Source organism: Eubalaena glacialis, chromosome 4 (genome assembly GCF_028564815.1).
Source record: "Eubalaena glacialis isolate mEubGla1 chromosome 4, mEubGla1.1.hap2.+ XY, whole genome shotgun sequence".
Classification (NCBI taxonomy): Eukaryota; Metazoa; Chordata; class Mammalia; order Artiodactyla; family Balaenidae; genus Eubalaena; species Eubalaena glacialis.
This window is the reverse complement of record NC_083719.1, coordinates 125,371,472-125,393,758: the sequence shown is the minus strand read 5'-3', so window position 1 is coordinate 125,393,758 and position 22,287 is coordinate 125,371,472. Positions and strand designations below refer to the sequence as shown.

General features: G+C 37.4%; 1 protein-coding gene across 1 annotated transcript in view; it reads right to left on the bottom strand.

Annotated features, from left to right (window-relative positions):
• Nucleotides 1-6,960: 6,960 nt before the first annotated feature.
• Nucleotides 6,961-22,287, bottom strand: part of SPINK5 (serine peptidase inhibitor Kazal type 5) — a 75,179-nt gene continuing 59,852 nt past the window's right edge. Inside the window, 4 exon segments of the mRNA XM_061188308.1 lie at nt 6,961-6,996; nt 12,735-12,825; nt 15,710-15,840; nt 21,740-21,839. Coding sequence (XP_061044291.1) covers nt 6,988-6,996; nt 12,735-12,825; nt 15,710-15,840; nt 21,740-21,839 — 331 coding nt within the window. The 3' untranslated portion in view covers nt 6,961-6,987.

Genomic DNA, 22,287 nt, shown 5'->3' with positions numbered 1-22,287 from the left:
ACTTCTTCTTTTCCAATTTGGATTTCTTTTTCTTCTCTGATTGCTGTGGCTAGGACTTCCAAAACTATGTTGAATAATAGTGGTGAGAGTGGACATCCTTGTCTTGTTCCTGATCTTAGAGGAAATGCTTTCAGTTTTTCACCATTGAGAATGATGTTTGCTGTGGGTTTGTCATATATGGCCTTTATTATGTTGAGGTAGTTTCCCTCTATGCCCACTTTCTGGAGAGTTTTTATCATAAATAGGTGTTGAATTTTGTCAAAAGCTTTTTCTGCATCTATTGAGATGATCATATGGTTTTTATTCTTCAGTGTGTTAATATGGTGTATCACATTGATTGATTTGCATATATTGAAGAATCCTTGCATCCCTGGGATAAATCCCACTTGATCATGGTGTATGATCCTTTTAATGTGCTGTTGGATTCTGTTTGCTAGTATTTTGTTGAGGATTTTTGCATCTATATTCATCAGTGATATTGGTCTGTAATTTTCTTTTTTTGTAGTATCTTTATCTGGTTTTGGTATCAGGGTGATGGTGGCCTCATAGAATTGGTTTGGGAGTGTTCCTTCCTCTGCAATTTTTTGGAAGAGTTTGAGAAGGAGGGGTGTTAGCTCTTCTCTAAATGTTTGATAGAATTCACCTGTGAAGCCATCTGGTCCTGGACTTTTGTTTGTTGGAAGATTTTTAATCACAGTTTCAATTTCATTATTTGTGATTAGTCTGTTCATATTTTCTGTTTCTTCCTGGTTCAGTGTTGGAAAATTATACCTTTCTAAGAATTTGTCCATTTCTTTCAGGTTGTCCATTTTATTGGCATAGAGTTGCTTGTAGTAGTCTCTTAGGATGCTTTGTATTTCTGCGGTGTCTGTTGTAACTTCTCCTTTTTCATTTCTAATTTTATTGATTTGAGTCCTCTCCCTCTTTTTCTTGATGAATCTGTCTAATGGCTTATCAATTTTGTTTATCTTCTCAAAGAACCAGCTTTTAGTTTTATTGATGTTTGCTATTGTTTTCTTTGTTTCTATTTCATTTATTTCTGCTCTGATCTTTATGATTTCTTTCCTTCTGCTAACTTTGGGTTTTGTTTGTTCTTCTTTCTCTAGTTGCTTTAGGTGTAAGGTTAGATTGTTTACTTGAGATTTTTCTTGTTTCTTTAGGTAGGCTTGTATAGCTATAAACTTCCCTCTTAGAACTGCTTTTGCTGCATCCCGTAGGTTTTGGGTCATCGTTTTTCATTGTCATTTGTCTCTAGGTATTTTTTGATTTCCTCTTTGATTTCTTCAGTGATCTCTTGGTTATTTAGTAACGTATCGTTTAGCCTCCATGTGTTTGTGTTTTTTACGTTTTTTCCCCTGTAATTCATTTCTAATCTCATAGCGTTGTGGTCAGAAAAGATGCTTGATATGATTTCAAGTTTCTTAAATTTACTGAGGCTTGATTTCTGACCCAAGATGTGATCTATCCTGGAGAATGTTCCATGCGCACTTGAGAAGAAAGTGTAATCTGATGTTTTTGGATGGAATGTCCTATAAATGTCAATTAAATCTATCTGGTCTATTGTGTCATTTAAAGCTTCTGTTTCCTTCTTTATTTTCGTTTTGGATGATCTGTCCATTGGTGTAAGTGAGGTGTTAAAGTCCCCCACTATTATTGTGTTACTGTCGATTTCTTCTTTTAGAGCTGTTAGCAGTTGCCTTATGTATTGAGGTGCTCCTATGTTGGGTGCATATATATTTATAATTGTTATATCTTCTTCTTGGATTGATCCCTTGATCATTATGTAGTGTCCCTCCTTGTCTCTTGTAACATTCTTTATTTTAAAGTCTATTTTATCTGATATGAGTATAGCTACTCCAGTTTTCTTTTGATTTCCATTTGCATGGAATATCTTTTTCCATCCCCTCACTTTCAGTCTGTATGTGTCCCTAGGTCTGAAGTGGGTCTCTTGTAGACAGCATATATATGGGTCTTGTTTTTGTATCCATTCAGCAAGCCTGTGTCTTTTCGTTGGAGCATTTAATCCATTCACGTTTAAGGTGATTATTGATATGTATGTTCCTATGCCCGTTTTCTTAATTGTTTTGGGTTTTTTTTTGTAGGTCCTTTTCTTCTCTTGTGTTTTCCACTTAGAGAAGTTCCTTTAGCATTTGTTGTAGAGCTGGTTTTGTGGTGCTGAATTCTCTTAGCTTTTGCTTGTCTGTAAAGCTTTTGATTTCTCCATCGAATCTGAATGAGATCCTTGCCGGGTAGAGTAATCTTGGTTGTAGGTTCTTCCCTTTCATCACTTTAAGTATATCATGCCACTCCCTTCTGGCTTGTAGAGTTTCTGCTGAGAAATCAGCTTTTGACCTTATGGGAGTTCCCTTGTATGTTATTTGTCGTTTTTCCCTTGCTGCTTTCAATAATTCTTCTTTGTCTGTAATTTTTGCCGATTTGATTACTATGTGTCTCGGCATGTTTCTCCTTGGGTTTATCCTGTATGGGACTCTCTGTGTTTCCTGGACTTGGGTGGCTATTTCCTTTCCCATGTTAGGGAAGTTTTCGACTATAATCTCTTCAAATATTTTCTTGGGTCCTTTCTCTCTCTCTTCTCCTTCTGGGACCCCTATAATGTGAATGTTGTTGCGTTTAATGTTGTCCCAGAGGTCTCTTAGGCTGTCTTCATTTCTTTTCATTTTTTTTTTCTTTATTCTTTTCCACAGCAGTGAATTCCACCATTCTGTCTTCCAGGTCACTTATCTGTTCTTCTGCCTCAGTTATTCTGCTATTGATTCCTTCTAGTGTAGTTTTCATTTCAGTTATTGTATTGTTCATCTCTGTTTGCTTGTTCTTTATTTCTTCTAGGTCTTTGTTAAACATTTCTTGCATCTTCTCAATCTTTGCCTCCATTCTTATTCCGAGGTCCTGGATCATCTTCACTATCATTATTCTGAATTCTTTTTCTGGAAGGTTGCCTATCTCCACTTCATTTAGTTGTTTTTCTGGTGTTTTATCTTGTTCCTTCATCTGGTATATAGCCCTCTGCCTTTTCATCTTGTCTATTTTTCTGTGAATGTGGTTTTTGTTCCACAGGCTGCAGGATTATAGTTTTTCTTGCTTCTGCTGTCTGCCCTCTGGTGGTTGAGGCTATCTAAGATGCTTGATGGGAGGCTCTGGTGGTAGGTAGAGCTGGCTGTTGCTGTGGTGGTCAGAGCTCAGTAAAACTTTAATCCACTTGACTGTTGATGGGTGGGGCTGGGTTCCCTCCCTGTTGGTTGTTTTGCCTGAGGCAACCCAACACTGGAGCCTACCTGGGCTGTTTGGTGGGGCTAATGACAGACTCTGGGAGGGCTCACGCCAAGGAGCACTTACCAGAACTTCTGCTGCCAGTGTCCTTGTCCCCACGGTGAAACAGAGCCACCCCCCGCCTCTGCAGGAGACCCTCCAACACTAGCAGGTAGGTCTGGTCCAGTCTCCGCCGGGGTCACTGCTCCTTTCCCTGGGTCCCGATGCACACACTATTTTGTGTGCACCCTCCAAGAGTGGGGTCTCTGTTTCCCCCGTCCTGTCGAAGTCCTGCAGTCAATTTCCACTAGGCTTCAAAGTCTGATTCTCTATGAATTCCTCCTCCCGTTGCCGGACCCCCAGGTTGGGAAGCCTGACATGGGGCTCAGAACCTTCACTCCAGTGGGTGGACTTCTGTGGTGTACGTGTTTGCCAGTCTGTGAGTCACCCACCCACCAGTTATGGGATTTGATTTTACTCTGATTGCGCCCCTCCTACCGTCTCATTGTGGCTTCTCCTTTGTCTTTGGATGTGGGGTATCTTTTTTTGGTGAGTTCCAGTGTCTTCCTGTCGATGATTGTCCAGCAGCTAGTTGTGATTCTGGTGTTCTCGCAACAGGGAGTGAGAGCCCGTCCTTCTACTCCGCCATCTTGTTTCCTCTCCTTTTGCCCATTTTTTGATTGAGTTTTTTTTGATATTGAGTTGTATGAGGTGTTTGTATGTTTTGGAAGTTAATCCCTTGTCGGTTGCATCATTTGCAAATATTTCCTCCCAGTCCGTAGGTTGTCTTTTTGTTTTGTCGATGATTTCCTTTGCTGTGCAAAAGCTTTTAAGTTTGATTAGGTCTCATTTGTTTTTTTTAAATTTTATTTCTTTTCCTTGGAAGCCTAATCTAAGAAAATATTTCTACGATTTATGTCAGAAAATGTTTTGCCTATGTTCTCCTCTAGGAGTTTTATGGTGTCATGTCTTTGTGAGTTTATTTTTGTGTGTGGTGTGAGGGAGTGTTCTAATTTCATTGATTTACATGTAGCTAAAGAGACAGATTCTTAACCATAACTGAGTTACAGCCTACAGGTCAAACTTGGCCCACCACTTATTTTTATAAATACAGTTTTATTGGAACATAGCTATGCATATGAATTTACACAATGTAAATTCATTATATTAACACAACAGCAGCATTGAGTGGTTGTGACAGAGGTTGTGTATCCCGCAAAGTCTATCTGGCTCTTTAGTGAAAAAGTTTTCTGACCTAAAGTCTATACAGGTGCTCTCTGTACTTGTTTCTGAAGCCTTGAGAGAGAGAGGGAGACTTCAGGTGAGTTCCTTACATGAAAAAATAAGGAGTTTGACAGTGGTACTTCTATGAAAACCCACATTCTGAAAATGGAATCTGAAGTATAGTTATAGAGAAATGCATAAGTCTGTGGTAGTGACCAGGAAGAGGTGATAGAAATAGTCTGGCCTTCTTTAGGTCCATCTCAGGATCATTTGTCACTTCCTGGTTTAGAATTTTAGGGCTGGTTTGTGAAACATCAGTAAGATGGGTCTGGTTTTCATTTACCTCCCATTCGGATGTCAAGATATAACTCAGGAAGCAACTCAAAAAACAGTTTACTTGATAGTTAATACAGCTATTTTGTTGTGACCATTTTGACACAGATGACATTTTATATTTGCCTCCAGATTGTGTCTCCAAAATAAACAACTTTCAGTTGTTTTTTTTTTTAATCCCAAGTAATGTGTTCAACACATTCACACTCTTAACCCCGATCCCTGAGCCTCAGTCCATTCCCTGCTTTATTTTCCTTGGTTCTCATTTCATCCCTGACCTCTGTACCCCCACTTCACCCTTGACTTTGACTGGGTCCCTGGACTTTTCTCCATTCCTGTGTCTCATCCCGTTCGAGACCACCCTATCCTTCACCTCACCATATCCCTGAGCCACACTTTCTCCCTGGTGCTCAGAATTATTATCAAGGGTTGCTTAAGTCTTGAGTGTGAGAGAACATAGTCTTTTGTGCATATTACCTGATAATCATAATCAAAATAATAATGATGAAGGCAGTACAGGGGGTTTGTTGTTGTTATCTCAATAAAATATTCAAAATGACATAAAGTGACTACCTCTCAAAAATCGTATGTCTTGGCCAGGAAAATGGTGTTTCTGGATTTTCCAGAAATAACCAGGAAGGAGATACAATCTCAGATGTTATAGTATCTGTAAACCCATTCTGTATGTCCTGGATTACCAAAGAAAACAGCAACATTGTTTTCTCACTTTTTTTTTTTTTTTCCTGAAATGGCTCTGTGTTTCCTGCTTGAAAAATGATTTACAAGTCTTCTTTCTTTTTTCTTAATGATAACATAAAAAGAAAAAAAAAACCACCATAGGGAATGATTTATCTTCACTCAGTTAAAGAGGACAAAGATCATAAAATCCTACTATAATGGGCCTAGTGGCAACTTATCTAAAAGAAAAAGGGCAGAGGAATAAATACAAAATTAACTTCCCAAATCCAAGTAGGCCTGCCATTCCCGGCACAGTTCTAGAGCTGAGAACAACTAGAAGCATGGTGGATTCCCCACAGCTTCCTCCATCTACAGTGTGTTCAGCATTAGCCTGGAATCTGCAAGTGAACAATGTAACTAGATACTGTCACAGGACACCGGTAGCAAGGTCCTGAGCATGAGAGTGTTTCAGCATTGAGGCAGGAGCTTACACGTGTTCCATCCCACCGCTATCTAGTGCTTATATTCTCTGGTGGATTTCTCATGTGTATTAGGTCTTTGTCTAGTTTAGTAGCCTCTAGCTATAATACATGTAGCTCTTGAGCACTTGACATGGGGCTGGTCCAAATTGCGATGTGCTGTAAGTATAAAATACATACCAATATCAAAGACTTAGTAAAAAAAAAAAAGAAAAAGTTTATATTATTATAATGTTATATATCTTTTATATTTTGAAATGATAATAGTTTTGATATATTGGGCTAAATAAAATATATTACTAAAATTAATTTTACCCATTTCTTTTGTAGCTACTAGAAAATTTGAAATTACATATGTAACTAGTATTATATTTCTATCAGACAGAGCTGCTCAGACTTGCACACCTTGGTAACTCTTGTTGCCTTTGTCTTCCCCCAGACTATGTATGGGTCCAAGGCCCTGATATAGGAAATTATGAATTATTGATTCATAGCTGGTTTGGCTTTATATAGCTGTTGGCTGCCTGGGAACCCCTACATCCCCACCTCTCTTCTAGACATTCCTTCCCAACCGTGACAGCAACTTGAATTTGAAGAAAGCATTCTCCGTCCACCGATAGGCTTAGAAAAACAAAAAGGTAGAGTTCATTCAGCTTCTGCAAAAACAAGTTCCTATTATCCAGGCAGTGACAAAGAAATCCCAGAAATGGCGTTCTGCGGGGTTTACTTTTATTGAACAAGCAGTTGGACAGACAGCATTGTGATCAGGAGGTTTCCACAGCACAGACTGGATGAAGATGTCTCTGTGCCCTCAGATCACAGAATCTAGGAGGAAAGAGATGGAAAAGACTGAAAGTCAGTGAGTCCATTCCCCCAACAGTTCTGTATTGTTTTCTATAGTAAATAAGATGAGCTCTGAAGAATTCTTTGTATATACAGATGGTGAAGGTAGGCGATTCAGAATTGGGATACACATTTTCCCTCATGGCTTTCACCAACTCTTTCATCATTTGACCTACAAGAGAAGATGGGTAGGTTAGATGTTAGAAACTCAAAGACATTGTAGAAATGCAGGCTATACATTTATGATGGTAATAACATAGTCAAAGAAATCCATAGATTCCTGCATTCTGCTAAGAATGCACAATTTCAAATCACTTTCACGTTTTATTCAGTTGATTCAGTGAGTATTTATTGAGTATCTAGTATATACTACCTGTTGAGGTAGATACAAAAATGAACTCTGCTCTTGATTACATGAGACCCTCATGGTAATGAAAAAAGGAAGGTGTCATTCACATCTTTTCACAAAGGAATAAATTAAGCTTCAGAGAAGTTCACTGACTTGCCAAGATGTCACATTTGGTCAGGACTTAAGTCTAATTCCTCTAACAATTAATGCTTTACTATTATAGTTTGTTTTAGGCCATGAGATTTTAATCAGCTGTCTTCCTGCCTGACTCATCCATGTAGTTGTATATTCTTGAAATCAACATTTAAAACATTAAATCAACGTTTAAATTTTTTAAAAAGGTAACTGCATCTTGTCTGCTGGTACTACCTGGAACACTAGCAGCATTCTTATTCCAAACTCAAACCTCCATTTTAGTTCTCACATTAACCCCATCAGGCTTCCTTTGATTTGAGTTGGCAAGCTGTGGTCTTGTTGAATCCTTGAAAATCTTTGTCATGGAATTGAGAATAGTCATTTATTCATCTCAGAAAATAGTACTGGTATTTTTCTTAACATAGGCATTTCCTTCCAGTGTAGCTAATCTTTATTTAATTGAGATAATGCCTTTTCTAGAGCCGTTGGTTTTCAGAATCTCCTGACAACTAAAGGATGGTGGCAGAGCACAAGAAATGAAGTCAGGGCTACAGTGGACCCCGAACAAATACTGATTAACTTTGGTAAATTGCAGGATTTCTCCCAGGCTGATTTTCTGTAAAGTGGGAAAGATAATGATCCCTGCCCTAAATACAGATTTACTGTGAGGATGCAGAAGGAAAGAGCAGATAAAACTCTAAAGAGTTACATAAATCTTAGTAGTTACTGTATAATGAAAAGTACCTCTTAGAATAGTAAGTAAAAGTAGGATTTTCAGTCTATTTTTCCAGGAAAGTTGTGACTGGAAGTTGTGCCAGGCCTTTTATTCATTCTTGGGATTCCAGACTCTCTTAGGGAATCTTCTACAGAGGAACAAGGTTTAGGCAATAGTTTCCAGCCTCCAGGATTTACACCCATAATGGTTATCAGAGCAGTGCTGGGCCATGACCCACCCATATCACCTTGGGGTATCCAATATCACATAATTGAATCATACAGCAGGAACTGAACTCATGCCCAGGACACCTCTTGCTCTAATGATTTGTTCCATCAGATAAAACCATAAATAATTCCTGTCATTAATAATGCCTGTTATATAACTCTAGCGGGAAAAAAAACACCCCAAAATGAAAGGAAGGAACTTGCAAAACCTTTTGTTCTTAGCTCTGGCAAGATGCTTCATTATTTGAATAAATACCTCTTATTAGTATTATTCTATGGCAAATTCCTCATAAAGTAGTTTTCATCATGTTGTCTACATGAGATTACAGCAAGGCATGGTCTAAGGTGTGGTCTATAAGACTTGCATAAAGATTATTTTTACCTCCCTGTTTGAGATGTATGTGACCAGGTGTGTTTGTAAGATGGGGAGACAGTATATTCTGGCAATAAAATGAGAAGCAAACCACTAACAGTTTATATCTAATAAGATAAGAAGATAGCCAACACAACATAGGGACTAGAGCAAAAGTTTAAAACCTCTCTTTATATATGTGTAATGCCCAGAGTAGATAAATGACTTTTTTAACCCACATGAGAAAACAGTGAAGGTCTCCTGACTTCATTCCAGTACCCTGCCTCCTACCCTGTGTTCCAGCTGCCAGTGTGAAACCAGAAACACCTAGCTTATAGCTCTTGTTTTTCCACTTTCCCATATCAAGGCTTGCTGAGTTCTTTTGAATATGGTCTCATCTAGTATTGCTTAAGATCCTCAAGTCTGGCGGAATTGTTTTTAATTCCATTATTGCCAAAGCTTTCTGTGGCAGTGCAATAGAGTAAAAACAGTTGTGAATAATAACTAGCTATTAAATCTAAACTTATTAAAATATTGTTTGGGGCTACCCTGGTGGCGCAGTGGTTGAGAATCTGCCTGCTAATGCAGGGGGCACGGGTTCGAGCCCTGGTCTGGGAAGATCCCACATGCCGCGGAGCAACTGGGCCCGTGAGCCACAACTACTGAGCCTGCGCGTCTGGAGCCTGTGCCCCGCAACGGGAGGGGCCGCGATAGTGAAAGGCTGGCGCACCGCGATGAAGAGCGGCCCCCGCTTGCCGCAACTAGAGAAAGCCCTCGCACGAAAACTAAGACCCAACACAGCCATAAATAAATAAATAAAGTAGCTAAAAAAAAAATTGTTTGTTTTATTAAAGATAAGTATATTTTAATACCAAATATAAATTTATTAAAATATAATTTATTAAAATTTTTTAAAAGAAATAAGCATTGTGCTAGGGTCTGTTTCTCTACATTCATACTTTAGACTCCTAGGCCTGATAATAATAATAAATGCCATTGCTTTTTAAACACTGGGCCAAATGCTTAGAAGTATTTATTAAATATTTTCAATAACTCAGTGAGAGCTTTGGTTTACATATTTATGTGATTTGCCAAAGGTCTTGCATATGAAAAACATCAAAAACTCTGAACCCATATTTATCTGGTAACAAAAAATTTTCTCTTATTTGAAAATTCCTAGTTTTTTCCCCAGGTCACATATCATCTTGCCTGAGGAAGAGATTCCTCAAATGCCATCACCAGGGGGAATGTTAAACTCAATACAGTAGTCCTCCTTACCCTCGGGATATATGTTCCAAGATCCCCAGTGGATGCCTGAAACCACAGATAGCACCAAACCCCATATATACTATGTTATTTTTCCTATACATACATACCTCTGATAAAGTTTAATTTATAAATTAGGCACAGTAAGAGATTAATAATAAAATAGAACAATTATAAAGTTATGTGAATGTGGTCCTTCCTTCTCTCTCTCTCTCTCTCTCAAAATATCTTATTGCACTGTACTCACCCCTTCTTCTTGTGGTGATATGAGATAATACAATGCCTGTGTGATGAGATTGAGGTGAATGATATAGGTATTGTGACATAGCATTAGGCTACCATTGACCTTCTGAATAGGTCAGAAGGAGGATCATCTGCTTCAGGTAATCCATCAAACTATGATGATGTGGATGGCTGGATGACAGGAGCAGATAATGTCAATGGTTGGGAATCTTTGATAGCTTAAGGGTTTTTTTGCCAAAAACTTTTGGAAGGACATTGTAATCGGAAGTTGTCGCTCTTTTTTTCTAACTCATCAAAGTGTTGCTGCAAAGGTTGTAATCCTTTGGTGATCATATGGGTGACTTTAATGCTGTGTTCCATCCAAGGATTGTATTCCATAATTTTTTCCTTTAATATCTGTGCAATTTGAACCACTTTGGCAAATTTTGGTAATGTTCACAGTGCTGGTTCTGCTTCAATTTCTTCATCTTCCTCTCCCTCTGTAGATGACTCAATAAGTTCTTCCAATTCCTCGGTCTTTAACACTTCTCAGTGGCCTTCAATATGTTCTTCCACTTCATCAAGCATGTCAGAATATCCTTCTCCATCAACTTGTCTTGCCCTGTGAATGATTTTCCTAACTTCTCCATTGATCCCCAGGAAGGCTTTAAAATCATTCATGACTTCATAAGTTTTTCCAGCAGGCATTTACAGTTTCTAGTTCTAATTTATCCATTGCAGCTTTGAGGAATGTTATTGTGTCAGCAATAGTGAATGATTTCCAGCAGTGCATTTTGTCCAGATTAGGGTCTGCATCAATTGCTGATCAAATGTAATCAAATACCAGGCAGGTGTATGTGACCTTGACAAATTGAATGATGCCCTGGTCAAGGGGCTGAAGTCATGAGGTTATATATGGAAGCAAAAATACAACCTTGAAATTTTCATTTTCACAGCAAATAGATTCAGGATGGCCAGGTGCATTGTCTATTATTAGTAGGACTTTAAATTCCAAGCCTTCCTCTTCCAAGTATTTTTTCACTTCTGGGATGAAGCATTGGTGGTATCATTCCATAAACAAGATGGCTATCACCCATGCTTTCTGATTATGGTATCAAAACATAGGCAGATAATTTTTGTTTTTGAGAGCAAGTGGGTTCTTCACTCTGTACACTATGCCTGGCTTAATCATATGCCCTGTGGTATGTACCAGAGTTAATCTGTCTTTCCATGTTTTATGCCTTGGTGCCTCCTTTGCACTTTTACGAATGCAGGTTCTATTGGGTATCTTCTTTCAGAGGACCCTCATTGTAATTGAAGACTTGTTTTGTATGACATCCTTTCTCTTTTATCAACCTTTTCAACTCTCAGAAATGTGGCAGCAGCTTCTTCACTGGCAGACGCAGCCACTCCAGTAATTTTTATATTTTTCAGTCCAAATCTATTCCTCAATCTGTGTAACCATACTTCACTTGCAGTAAATGGCTTGGTGTCACTAATTTCAGGGGATCCCTTGCTGAAGTCTTGGTAGAGGCTTGATGCTTTCTGGCCCAGCACCTTGCCGCCAGTCAGAACACATTTTCCATTCATGTCTTCCACCCACCAATCTAATGCCTTTTCCATCTTAACTAAGCACTTATCACACAACGTGGCTGTAACTTTTGCAGTTTGAGGTGGAGCAGCAAAACTAACATAAATTTCTTTTTCCTTCTTCACAATTTTGTGGATAGAAGATTCATTCTTACCAAAGATCTGAGCGCCTCAGCACACAATGGTTTTTTTTCCCCTTATTAAGGTGAGAACTTTCACTTTGCACATAGAAGAAGAACTTTTTGGCTTTTCTTTGGCATATACGAATTGTCAGTGTCACTACTCTTGCACTCTGGGGGCATTATTCATTCAAATAAGGGTTATTTGAACAAAAGACTGTGATGTCACGACAGTTGATCTGATAACCTAGATGGCTAGTAAGTGACTAATAAGAGGTGGGATATGCTGGAAAAAGGGAAGATTTACCTCCTGGGTGAGATGGAGCAGGACGGTGCAGGATTTCATCATGCTACTCAGAACAGCACACAATTTAAAACTTGTGAATTGTTTATTTTTGGAATTTTCCAATTAGTATTTTTGGACCTTGGGTAACTAGAACCATGGAAAGCAAAACCTCAGATAAGGTGAAATTACTGTAATGTGTGTCATAACATCCTTGTAGGGATTTAAATGAAAAAGGCAACTTTTCATGTTGGGAAACAGTTTAATGCAAAGTACTGATACGAGGATATAAGGTTTAAGTCCACTTCTGTCAGTATCTGACCACGCTTGGTCTCTGTCTCATCTTTGTAATGCAGATCACAGAAAATAAAACCAACTCTGCAGAAGTGTTACATTATGTACATTGCTCATAAACAGTCTGTCAATGATCCCAGTAAACTGTAAACATTTAAAAATATTAACTACTATATTTTTATTCCCACATATTTCAGTAATTACTTAATTATCTTCACAATGAAGATGTGACCAATTCTGGGGTTATCTGACCTAGTATCATTTCCCTGGCCAGAGAAATGTCGATCACTCAGTTCAAGAGAACAGAAGCAGAACCACCTGGTTCTAACACTGTAATCATGAAGGCTGGTGTACTTACAGATGCTGGCACTCTGAGAGGTGTTGTTTCTGGGTTGCTCTTCTCCTCACACCTTCCTTCACTGCGTATGCGTGTATTAGTTTGGCGTATTCTAAAACAGAAGAGGAAGTTTCAAAGATGGGAAAACTCAAAGTTATAATGAAAAAAAAAAAGACAAAACACAACCAGGGATCAATATGAGTGACATTTGGGCGTCAAACCAGAACTGAAATTAGGGGTAGGGGCCGGGATCTGCATTCAACTATTTTCCAGTAGGCATCATTCAGGTTTATTCTCTCTCTTCTGATTTAGCCCCAGATTTGTGCTCCAGGCCTGGATCTATTTCATCACATTTCATTCTCCTGTACACTATACAGTCATGGAATTGTTGAATGTCGGAAATAAACTTGGAGATCATCTAGAGCAAAAGCCATTATTTTATAGATGGGAAAACTGGATCCCAGAGAGAAGTTTGACTTTATTGGATACCTATAATGTGACTTGGGGATTATAAAATAGAATATATTTTGTAGGGACTTCCCTGGTGGTGCAGCGGTTAAGAATCCGCCTGCCAGTGCAGGGGACACGGGTTCGAGCCCTGGTCCGGGAAGATCCCACATGCCGCGGAGCAACTAAGCCCGTGCGCCACAACTACTGAGCCTGCGCTCTACAGCCCGCGAGCCACAACTACTGAAGCCCGCATGCCACAACTACTGAAGGCCGCGTGCTCTAGAGCCCATGCTCTGCAACAAGAGAAGCCACCGCAAGGAGAAGCCCGTGCACTGCAATGAAGAGTAGCCCCCGCTCGCCGCAACTAGAGAAAGCCTGCATGCAGCAGCAAAGACCCAATGCAGCCAAAAATAAAATAAATAAAATATTAAATTAAAAAAAAAAGAATATATTTTGTAAAATGTATTTTATATAAATATATATAAATTCTATATGTATGTTATAAAATATAACAATATATGATCATAGAGTGTGAATTTTATATCAATAGTTGGAAAGAATCTTAAAAGATGAATTTTAATGCCTTTCTCATAAGAAATATTATATAGCAAACATCTACTTGTTTGCTTTGGTGATAGGAAACTCACCGTCTATCAGGACAGTTCATTTTGTCTTTGAACATTGTGCAAGTTGAAATTGCTTCCCTATAACTTCCTCTAAGACCATGGAAACCAATAATGTTCCATCTTGCCTGGGATAGCCTGAACCTTCTCTTCCTAATGTATACTCCCAGTTCTTTAGCTAAACAATCCATCTTGAGGTATCCTTTATCAATATTTTTATTATGGGCATTTCTGTCATTTCTGAAGCTCCCTTGAGTAAACTTACTGGGGGTTTATACAGTTAATGGAATGCTTGTAGAGCACTGGATGGATAATTTAGGGCCTGACATTTACAAAAAAGAGAAGTTGAAGGATTTCTGGGGTGAAAATAAGACATATATAGCAACAGATTCATGAATGGTTGTACTCATTCCTTAAACATTTAAGACATTTAAGAATTAAGATTCCTTAATTATTAAAACTCTGTAAGATCCATGGATAGACCTCAAGAGATTTATGTGCCCACAGATATTATGCATACAAATTTTTAATGTTTCATCATTTTCTTTTCCTCTGTGGAAAGAGGTGACTTTCTCTATATTATCAAAGGAATCTTTGATCCCCAAATGTTTAAGGAACTCTGAGAGGTGTTGTACACACTAAGGAGGTAGATTTAACCTCCTGGATTTGGCCTTGGATATAACAGTAGTGTAGTGGAGAGAAAAGAAAACTGTGTTTAGACCCAAATCAACAAGATTAAAATCCAGTCTGATCTACTTCCTAGCTTTGTCATTTTAAACAAATTACCTGGACTCTCTGAGCCTCAGATTAACCTTCTGTGCAATGAAGATGATACCACTCTGTAGTGAGCAGTGAGGATTCAGTGAAACTGTGAATATGAAAGTGACTTACTTACAGATATAACACATAAAGCACTCATATTCAGATTTTAGTCTATGTATATGAACTGCAGAATGGCTCTTGCTTTTGTGAGTTGATTTAAAAGGAAATAAATGTAAATTCAGATATTTTCCTGGGATTGAAAAGCAGGATATCAGTCCCATCCTCACATTCTGGGCCTTGCTTATAGTGTTCTAAGAAGGAGAGAATGAACATATATGGACTGCAATGTAAGTCTGAGGTGGGGTGGGGTAGAAAAGTCAAGATTTGCCACCACGCCCTTATTTAAAGCTGGTCAAATGAAGGCTGGGAACAGGTGAAGAATGTGAATGGAGGTGAGAGTAAACAGCATTCGAGCAGAAAAGCAACAAATCTACAACCAATAATTAAAGTATTAAAACAAATTCCTTGTATTTAACTAAAATAAAAATCGCAATTCTTCTCAATAATCCTGTGAAGTCAGCTGGCCCAGAGAACTATCTCAAGTTTTCCAGGGAAGAAAGTGAATCTCAGAATGATGAGATAATATGCCCGCAGATAGATTATAATAAATTGAGAATAGGTCTGCCGTTTGCTCCAGTGTGCTTTCTTCTGCATGATAGCACTTCCTGCTCCAAGAAGGCTTGGAGAGGATGGGAAATCTGCGACTATCAGGTAGTCATAAGGCCATTAGAGATTAGAGGCTGGGCTGACTCTGTATCGCAATGATTTTCAACTTTTTTCTCTTTACACGAAGGGTAGATGATGTTCACGCTCCCATGAGTGCACATGGGCTTAGATTTTCTCTAATTATTGTAACCCCACCACTTTTTCCTTTCTCTTCCACTCAGTAAACTATATGAACAGTTTTATTAAAGGGATAACCTTAAATCCTCTGTATTTTATGCATGAATAAGATCATTCACAACATTTGAATTTTAACTGCTGTGATTAGTAAATTGGTTGCAACACACCTCACATTCATATCAGTACACTGCTGTGGGTCAACACTGTCATCAAGAGCCTCTACACTGGAAGGTGGGCTCATTGGACTTGTATACTTACAGATTTTCATGACAGAGCCTGCAAGGATTGTTGTATGTCTGGCCATCATCACCACAGACAGGCTGTAAATTCTTTGGACAAAGGTAACCCATCCTGGGTAATACTCGGTACTGTCTGCACATCTCAGAGTTCTGAACAAGCAAAACATAAAGCACATTTGCTCAATGGCACTCAAGAGATATGAGCTTGGGGAAAACCTCTTGATTTCCTCAATCATGTATGAATAAATGGTTAGTAAAGGAACTGTAACATAGGTTATACAAACCCACATATTCGTTTCACACCATTGTTAGGTAGATTTAACCTCCTGGATTTGGCTTCTTTTTACTAGGGAAGATAAGTAGCTAAACCAAGATACAAGGAAAAACAAAGCAATAAGAAAGCAGAAATCCTACATGATACTGGGCACAGATAAACTGAGGTATGCCCATAGGAAAAAAACTACCATGCAAGAAATAATGTCCCTTTTTTTTTTCTTAAATGAAGACACTGGTTATATACAATCTAGAAAGGAGAGACTCAGAGGTAAATGCTAGGTAACCACATGGGTTTTTGAGTCCCAGCTCTGCCACTAACTAGAGGAGTGATTTATCTGACTTCTCTGAGCCTTAGTTTCTCATCTGAAAAACATGAAGAATAATAGCTCTTGCCTCATATTGTTGTTTTAGGGAATCAAATCAGATAATGCATTTATATGCATACATAATACAGTGTTTGGCACACACTAAGTGCTCAGTATATGTTAGTTGTCAGTATGTTTCCCAAGGTAAAAAATACATAGATTTTTCGTGTAGAAGAAGGAACATTATTTGTTCTTGGTAGTCTTTTGGAAGTGTGAGTTTAATAATGATGATGATGATAATAATAACAACAACTTTATTAATCTTAAAGTAGGACCAAAGGGAAAAAAACACAGAGAAATTTTAAAAATAGGATTATGAAAGACTTAAATTCAGTGGTGTCAATAATTACATTAATATTAATAGGACCAAGTACTTCAGTTAAAGAACAGAGATTATCAGACTGGAGAAACAAAATGACTCAACTTATAATATTTACAATAAGTATACTTTAACTGTATCTTTTTTTTATAATAACTTTTTTTTTAACATCTTTATTGGAGTATAATTGCTTTACAATGGTGTGTTAGTTTCTGCTGTATAACAAAGTGCATCAGCTATACATATACATACATCCCCATATCTCCTCCCTCTGCATCTCCCTCCCACCCTCCCTATCCCACCCCTCTAGGTGGACACAAAGCACGGAGCTGATCTCCCTGTGCTATGTGGCTGCTTCCCACTAGCTATCTATTTTACATTTGGTAGTGTGTATATGTCCATGTCACTCTCTCACTTCACCCCAGCTTACTCTTCCCCCTCCCCGTGTCCTCAAGTCCATTCTCTACATCTGCGTCTTTATTCCTGTTCTGCCCCTAGGTTCTTCAGAACCTTTTTTTTTTTTTAAGATTCCATATATATGTGTTAGCATACGATATTTGTTTTTCTCTTTCTGACTTACTTCACTCTGTAGACAGTCTCTAGGTCCATCCACCTCACTACAAATAACTCAATTTCTTTTTATGGCTGAGTAATATTCCATTGTATATATGTGCTACATCTTCTTTATCCATTCATCTGGCAATGGATACTTAGGTTGCTTCCATGTCCTGGCTGTTGTAAATAGAGCTGCAATGAACATTGTGGTACATGACTCTTTTTGAATTATGGTTTTCTCGGGGTGTATGCCCAGTAGTGGGATTGCTGGGTCATATGGTAGTCCTATTTTTAGTTTTTTAAGGAACCTCCATACTGTTCTCCATAGTGGCTGTATCAATTTACATTCCCACCAACAGTGCAAGAGGGTTCCCTTTTCTCCACACCCTCTCCCGCATTTATTATTTGTCAATTTTTTATGATGGCCATTCTGATCAGTGTGAGGTGATACCTCATTGTAGTTTTGATTTGCATTTCTCTAATGATTCTTTAACTATATCTTTATATTTCAACCAGTAGGTTACAAGTAAAAGGATGGAAAATATATACATGCAAACACTCGTCATATAAAAGGTGGTATATCTATATTAATATCCCACAAAGTAGAATTTAGGACAAGAAGTAATAGCAGAGATAAAGAAGAGAATTTCTAGTTATAAAATAATAAATTCAGTAATTAACAATCCCAAACATTTATGTACCTAAAGTATAGTTTCAAAATATCTGGGGCAAAAATTGACTGACTGAAGGGAGAAATAGGCAAATTTGCAAACATAAATGGAAATATTAACATACTTCTTTTTATAATTGATACCACAGACAAAAAATATCAACATATAATATTTGAAAAACAAAATTAACCAGCTTGACCTAAATGATATTTATAGACCTCTATATCCGACAGCTGCAGGCTATACATTCCTTTCAAGTGGACATGAAATTGTTGCCAAAATAGACCATATTCTGGGTCATTAAGCCAGTGTTGATAAATTTCAAAATTGAAGTCATAAAATGTAAGTTTTAGGATCGCAGTGGAATAATTATAGTAATAAATATGATAGCTATAAAATTCCTCAGTATTTAGAAATTAAGCAACACACTTCTAAAGAACTCATGACTCTAAAGTAATCATAATGGAATGTAGAAGTGTTTTGAACTGAATGATAATGAAAATACAAAATATCAAAACTCAGTAGCTAACGCAGTGATTTGAAGGAAAGTTTTAAGTAAATACATAAACAGAAAACCTTTTAAAATCAATAAACCTCCATTTCAAGAAACTAGCAAATAATAAGCAAATTAAGCTCAAAGGAAATAGAAGAAAACAAATAATAAAGAAAAGAAATTTATGAAATAGAAAACAGAACAAAGCCAAACATTGGTTGTGTGAAAAGATTAATAAATTGATAAACTATTTACAAAATTGACAAAAATGCAAGAAACACGCATTAGCAATATTAAAAAGTGGTACACTATATAAATATAGATATTAAAAGGATAATGTGGAAATGTTATTAATAACTGTATGCCAATAAATTTGACCACTTAGACGGAATTAACAAATTCCTTGAAAACCACTTTCTGAGAAGAAATAGAAAATTTAATAGTAGTCTGTCTGTTGATAATTATTTCAGAGGTATAAAGAAGTATTTTCTAATTCGTTTTGTTAAATAATTCAAACATCTAAAGGGACTGTTTTAGATTGTGGTGAGTTCCATATCAATAGAGATAATTCAGGGAGAGTTTAGACAAGCACCTTCTAAGAATCACTGGTAAAGGTAGGACTGAACCAGGTATATCCTTAGTACTTTTCAGGTATCTGCTGCCCCAAGGTTGAACTACTAAAATAAAGGATTATAAAGAAGCAACAAGGACAGAATTATGCTTCTCTTTTCTTACATAGCACATCAACTCTGAACAAATTCTCCACCTCCAAAATAGACCTAGGATTCATCCACCTCTCATGACCTCCACCACTACCACCTTGGTATAAACCAGCCTCTGTTGATTACTGCTGTGGCTAACTAGCTGTCTAGATTTTGCTCTTGTCCTCCTGCAGTGTATTTTCAATTCAGCAGGCAGAGTCATTCTTTTAAAACATAAATCACATCACGTCACTGCTCTTTTCAAAACCTTCATTCAGAATAATAGCTAACGCCTTTAAAATGGTCTACAAAATCCTACATAAGATGGCCTCCTGTTACTTTAATGACTTCCTCCTTTATAACTGTCTCTGTGGTCACTCTGTGTCAACTGTACTGGGCTCCTTGCTGTACTGTGATCCCTGCCTCAAGGCTTTGCTGTTCCTCTTCTTGGAATGTTCTCCCCTCACTTACATGTATGGAATTAATCCCTTTAGGAGGTGCAAATGTCACCTTCTCAGAGAGCTCTTTCTTGTACAAGCTACTTGAAATTGTATCCCAGCATTTACTATAGCATTTTTCTACTTTATTTCCCCCTTGCTATTACATTTTATTTATTCACATCATCTATGATCTGTGTTCTTCCAGTATAAACTCCATAAGTGTAGAGAGTTCTATCTGTTTTGTTTATGGCTATTGTTCTCATATGCACAGTCATGTTTGGAAAATAGTAGGTGCTTAATAATTATTTGTAGACTGCATAAATGATAGCTAAATAAATGACAATGAATAATGAATGTTGTTCTCTTCCCCAAGAGAAAGCTCAGCTCAAAACCAGGTTTTTCAGGAGGAAGCATGATCGGGTTTCTGGTCTGCTGGTGATATCTTATTTCTTGATCTGGTGTTAATATCACAGATGTGATCACTTAGTAATAGCTGTACACTTATGATATATACACTTTTTCTATATGACTATTATACTTCAGTAAAATGTTTGGTTTTTTTTAAAATAACACATTTTGGGAGGGATAAATTGGGAGATTGGGATTGACATATACACACTACTATATATAAAATAGATAACTAATAAGAACCTGCTGTATAGCACAGGGAACTCTACTCACTACTCTGTAATGGCCTATATGGGAAAAGAATCTAAAAACAAAGAGTGGATATATGTATATGTATAACTCATTCACTTTGCCGCCCACCTGAAACTAATACAACATTGTAAATCAACTATACTCCAATAAAAATCTGAAAAAAAAACAGATTTTATTATTCACAATAGCCAAGATACACACACACACACACACACACACCCCCACACACACACACACACACACAGACAATGGAATATTATTCAGTCACGAGAAAAGGAAATCCTTCCATTAGTGACAACTTGGATGAATCCTGAGGGCACTATGCTAAGTTAAATAAGTCAGACAAAGAAAGTCAAATACTGTATGACATCACTTATGTGTGGAATCTAAAAAAGCTGAACTCATAGAAACAGAGAATAGAAGGGTCGTTAACCAGGGGATGGTATTGGAGAAAATGGGAGACATTGGTCAAAGGGTACAAGCTTTTAGTTAAAAGATAAGTTCTGGGGCTCTAATATATGGTATGGTGATTATAGCTAATAATACTGTGTTATATACTCAAAGTTGGTGAGTAGATCTTAAATATTCTCACCACAAAAAAGGAATGGTAATTATGTGAGGTGATGGAGGTGTTAGCTAACACTATAATGGTAATCATTTTACAGTCTGTAAGTCTATCAAATCAATGTGTTGTACACAAATTTACATAATGTTATATGTCAACTATAGCTCAATAAAGCTGGGGGCAAAATAGCAGATTTTGTGAATAGCTCTTCTCCATGCTTAGGGATCCCTAGTATAGTGCCTAATTTACTAGAAATATGTAATTAGTATGTTTTTCCCTAGTGTAACTCATCTATTATTCTACTTGATTTGGGAAAATAATTAGATAAAATTCATGTTTGATACCTTTCTTTCTTCTTTTTTGGGTCATCAGATTAGGTGCTAAAGTCTCCCTTCTAGGACCCAATTCAAGATTGCACTTTGTGAATGAATATACTGCATGCTCTTCTTTACTTCTTTCTACTCCTGACCTTGGCAAAGCTCTAAAAAAGCAATCCTATTAGGCTCAATGTAAATATAATAAGTATAAAATTACATATTTATATTTACATAAGTATATAATAAGTATAAATAAGTTCAGCATAGCATTCCAGGCTATTGGGAAAAGGACTTGGTTTGGAGGGGGAGTGGGAGGAAGTTGGGTGAAGAGCCTTTCTGGTCTGCTGAAATTAGAGAATTGAGGCTCCTAACTGCTTATCTGACTGCATGTGCCAGAAGTCACATTCATTATACACCCACTTTTTAAAATTTCAAAAATGTATTAAATTCGCTTGGAGCAGGGCTAATAATCTCAAAGAGCACAGCATAATGCACCAGTGAGTAATCTCAGAACTCTTTACTAAGCATGAACTCTATTTAATCCTTGAAACTACTTGAGGCTGTACTGAATCAGTCCTTCCTAGACCTTTACATGGAATGAGGTTTATGGAGGGCAAATGTCAACAGGCCCCCCCAGAATAAGCAAATTAAGTTAATAAGTAACTTTTTAGAAATAGTAATTCTTACCAGAGAAGAAATGGAGGAATCTGGGCTGTCTTCCTCTTCAGAAGATCTAACGTGGGATGGCTTTTCTTGAATTCTTGTCCTTTCCAAAGCTGCTTTTTGACTAGAGAAGAAGACAAGTATTTTAAATTTACATCCACAAAGACTAGCTCCTATAACTTCCAGTGGGAAGTTAAACATTTCTAATAAAATATGATGGAACCACAGAACATTGAATGAGAGAGTGACCAGGATGACATGTTAAGAAAAGTATACAGCTGGGAGCTGGCTTAACACTCCCATCGCTTAATAGATGTGTGACCTTGGATAAGTTGTTTAAATTCCTTGAACTTAGATTTCCTAGAACATAAAAAGAGGATGGTATTGGTAATTCCTACCTCAAGGAACATACTATGAGGAGCTAAAAAAAATAAATATTATTATTATTGTGTTCATAGTGTTTTTTCACAACCATCATCATCACCATCATTATCATCATCTATCATGTCCATTGGTCCCCAAAGATGGTTGTTCATCAGAATAACCTAGAGACCCTTTCTAAAAAACAAATT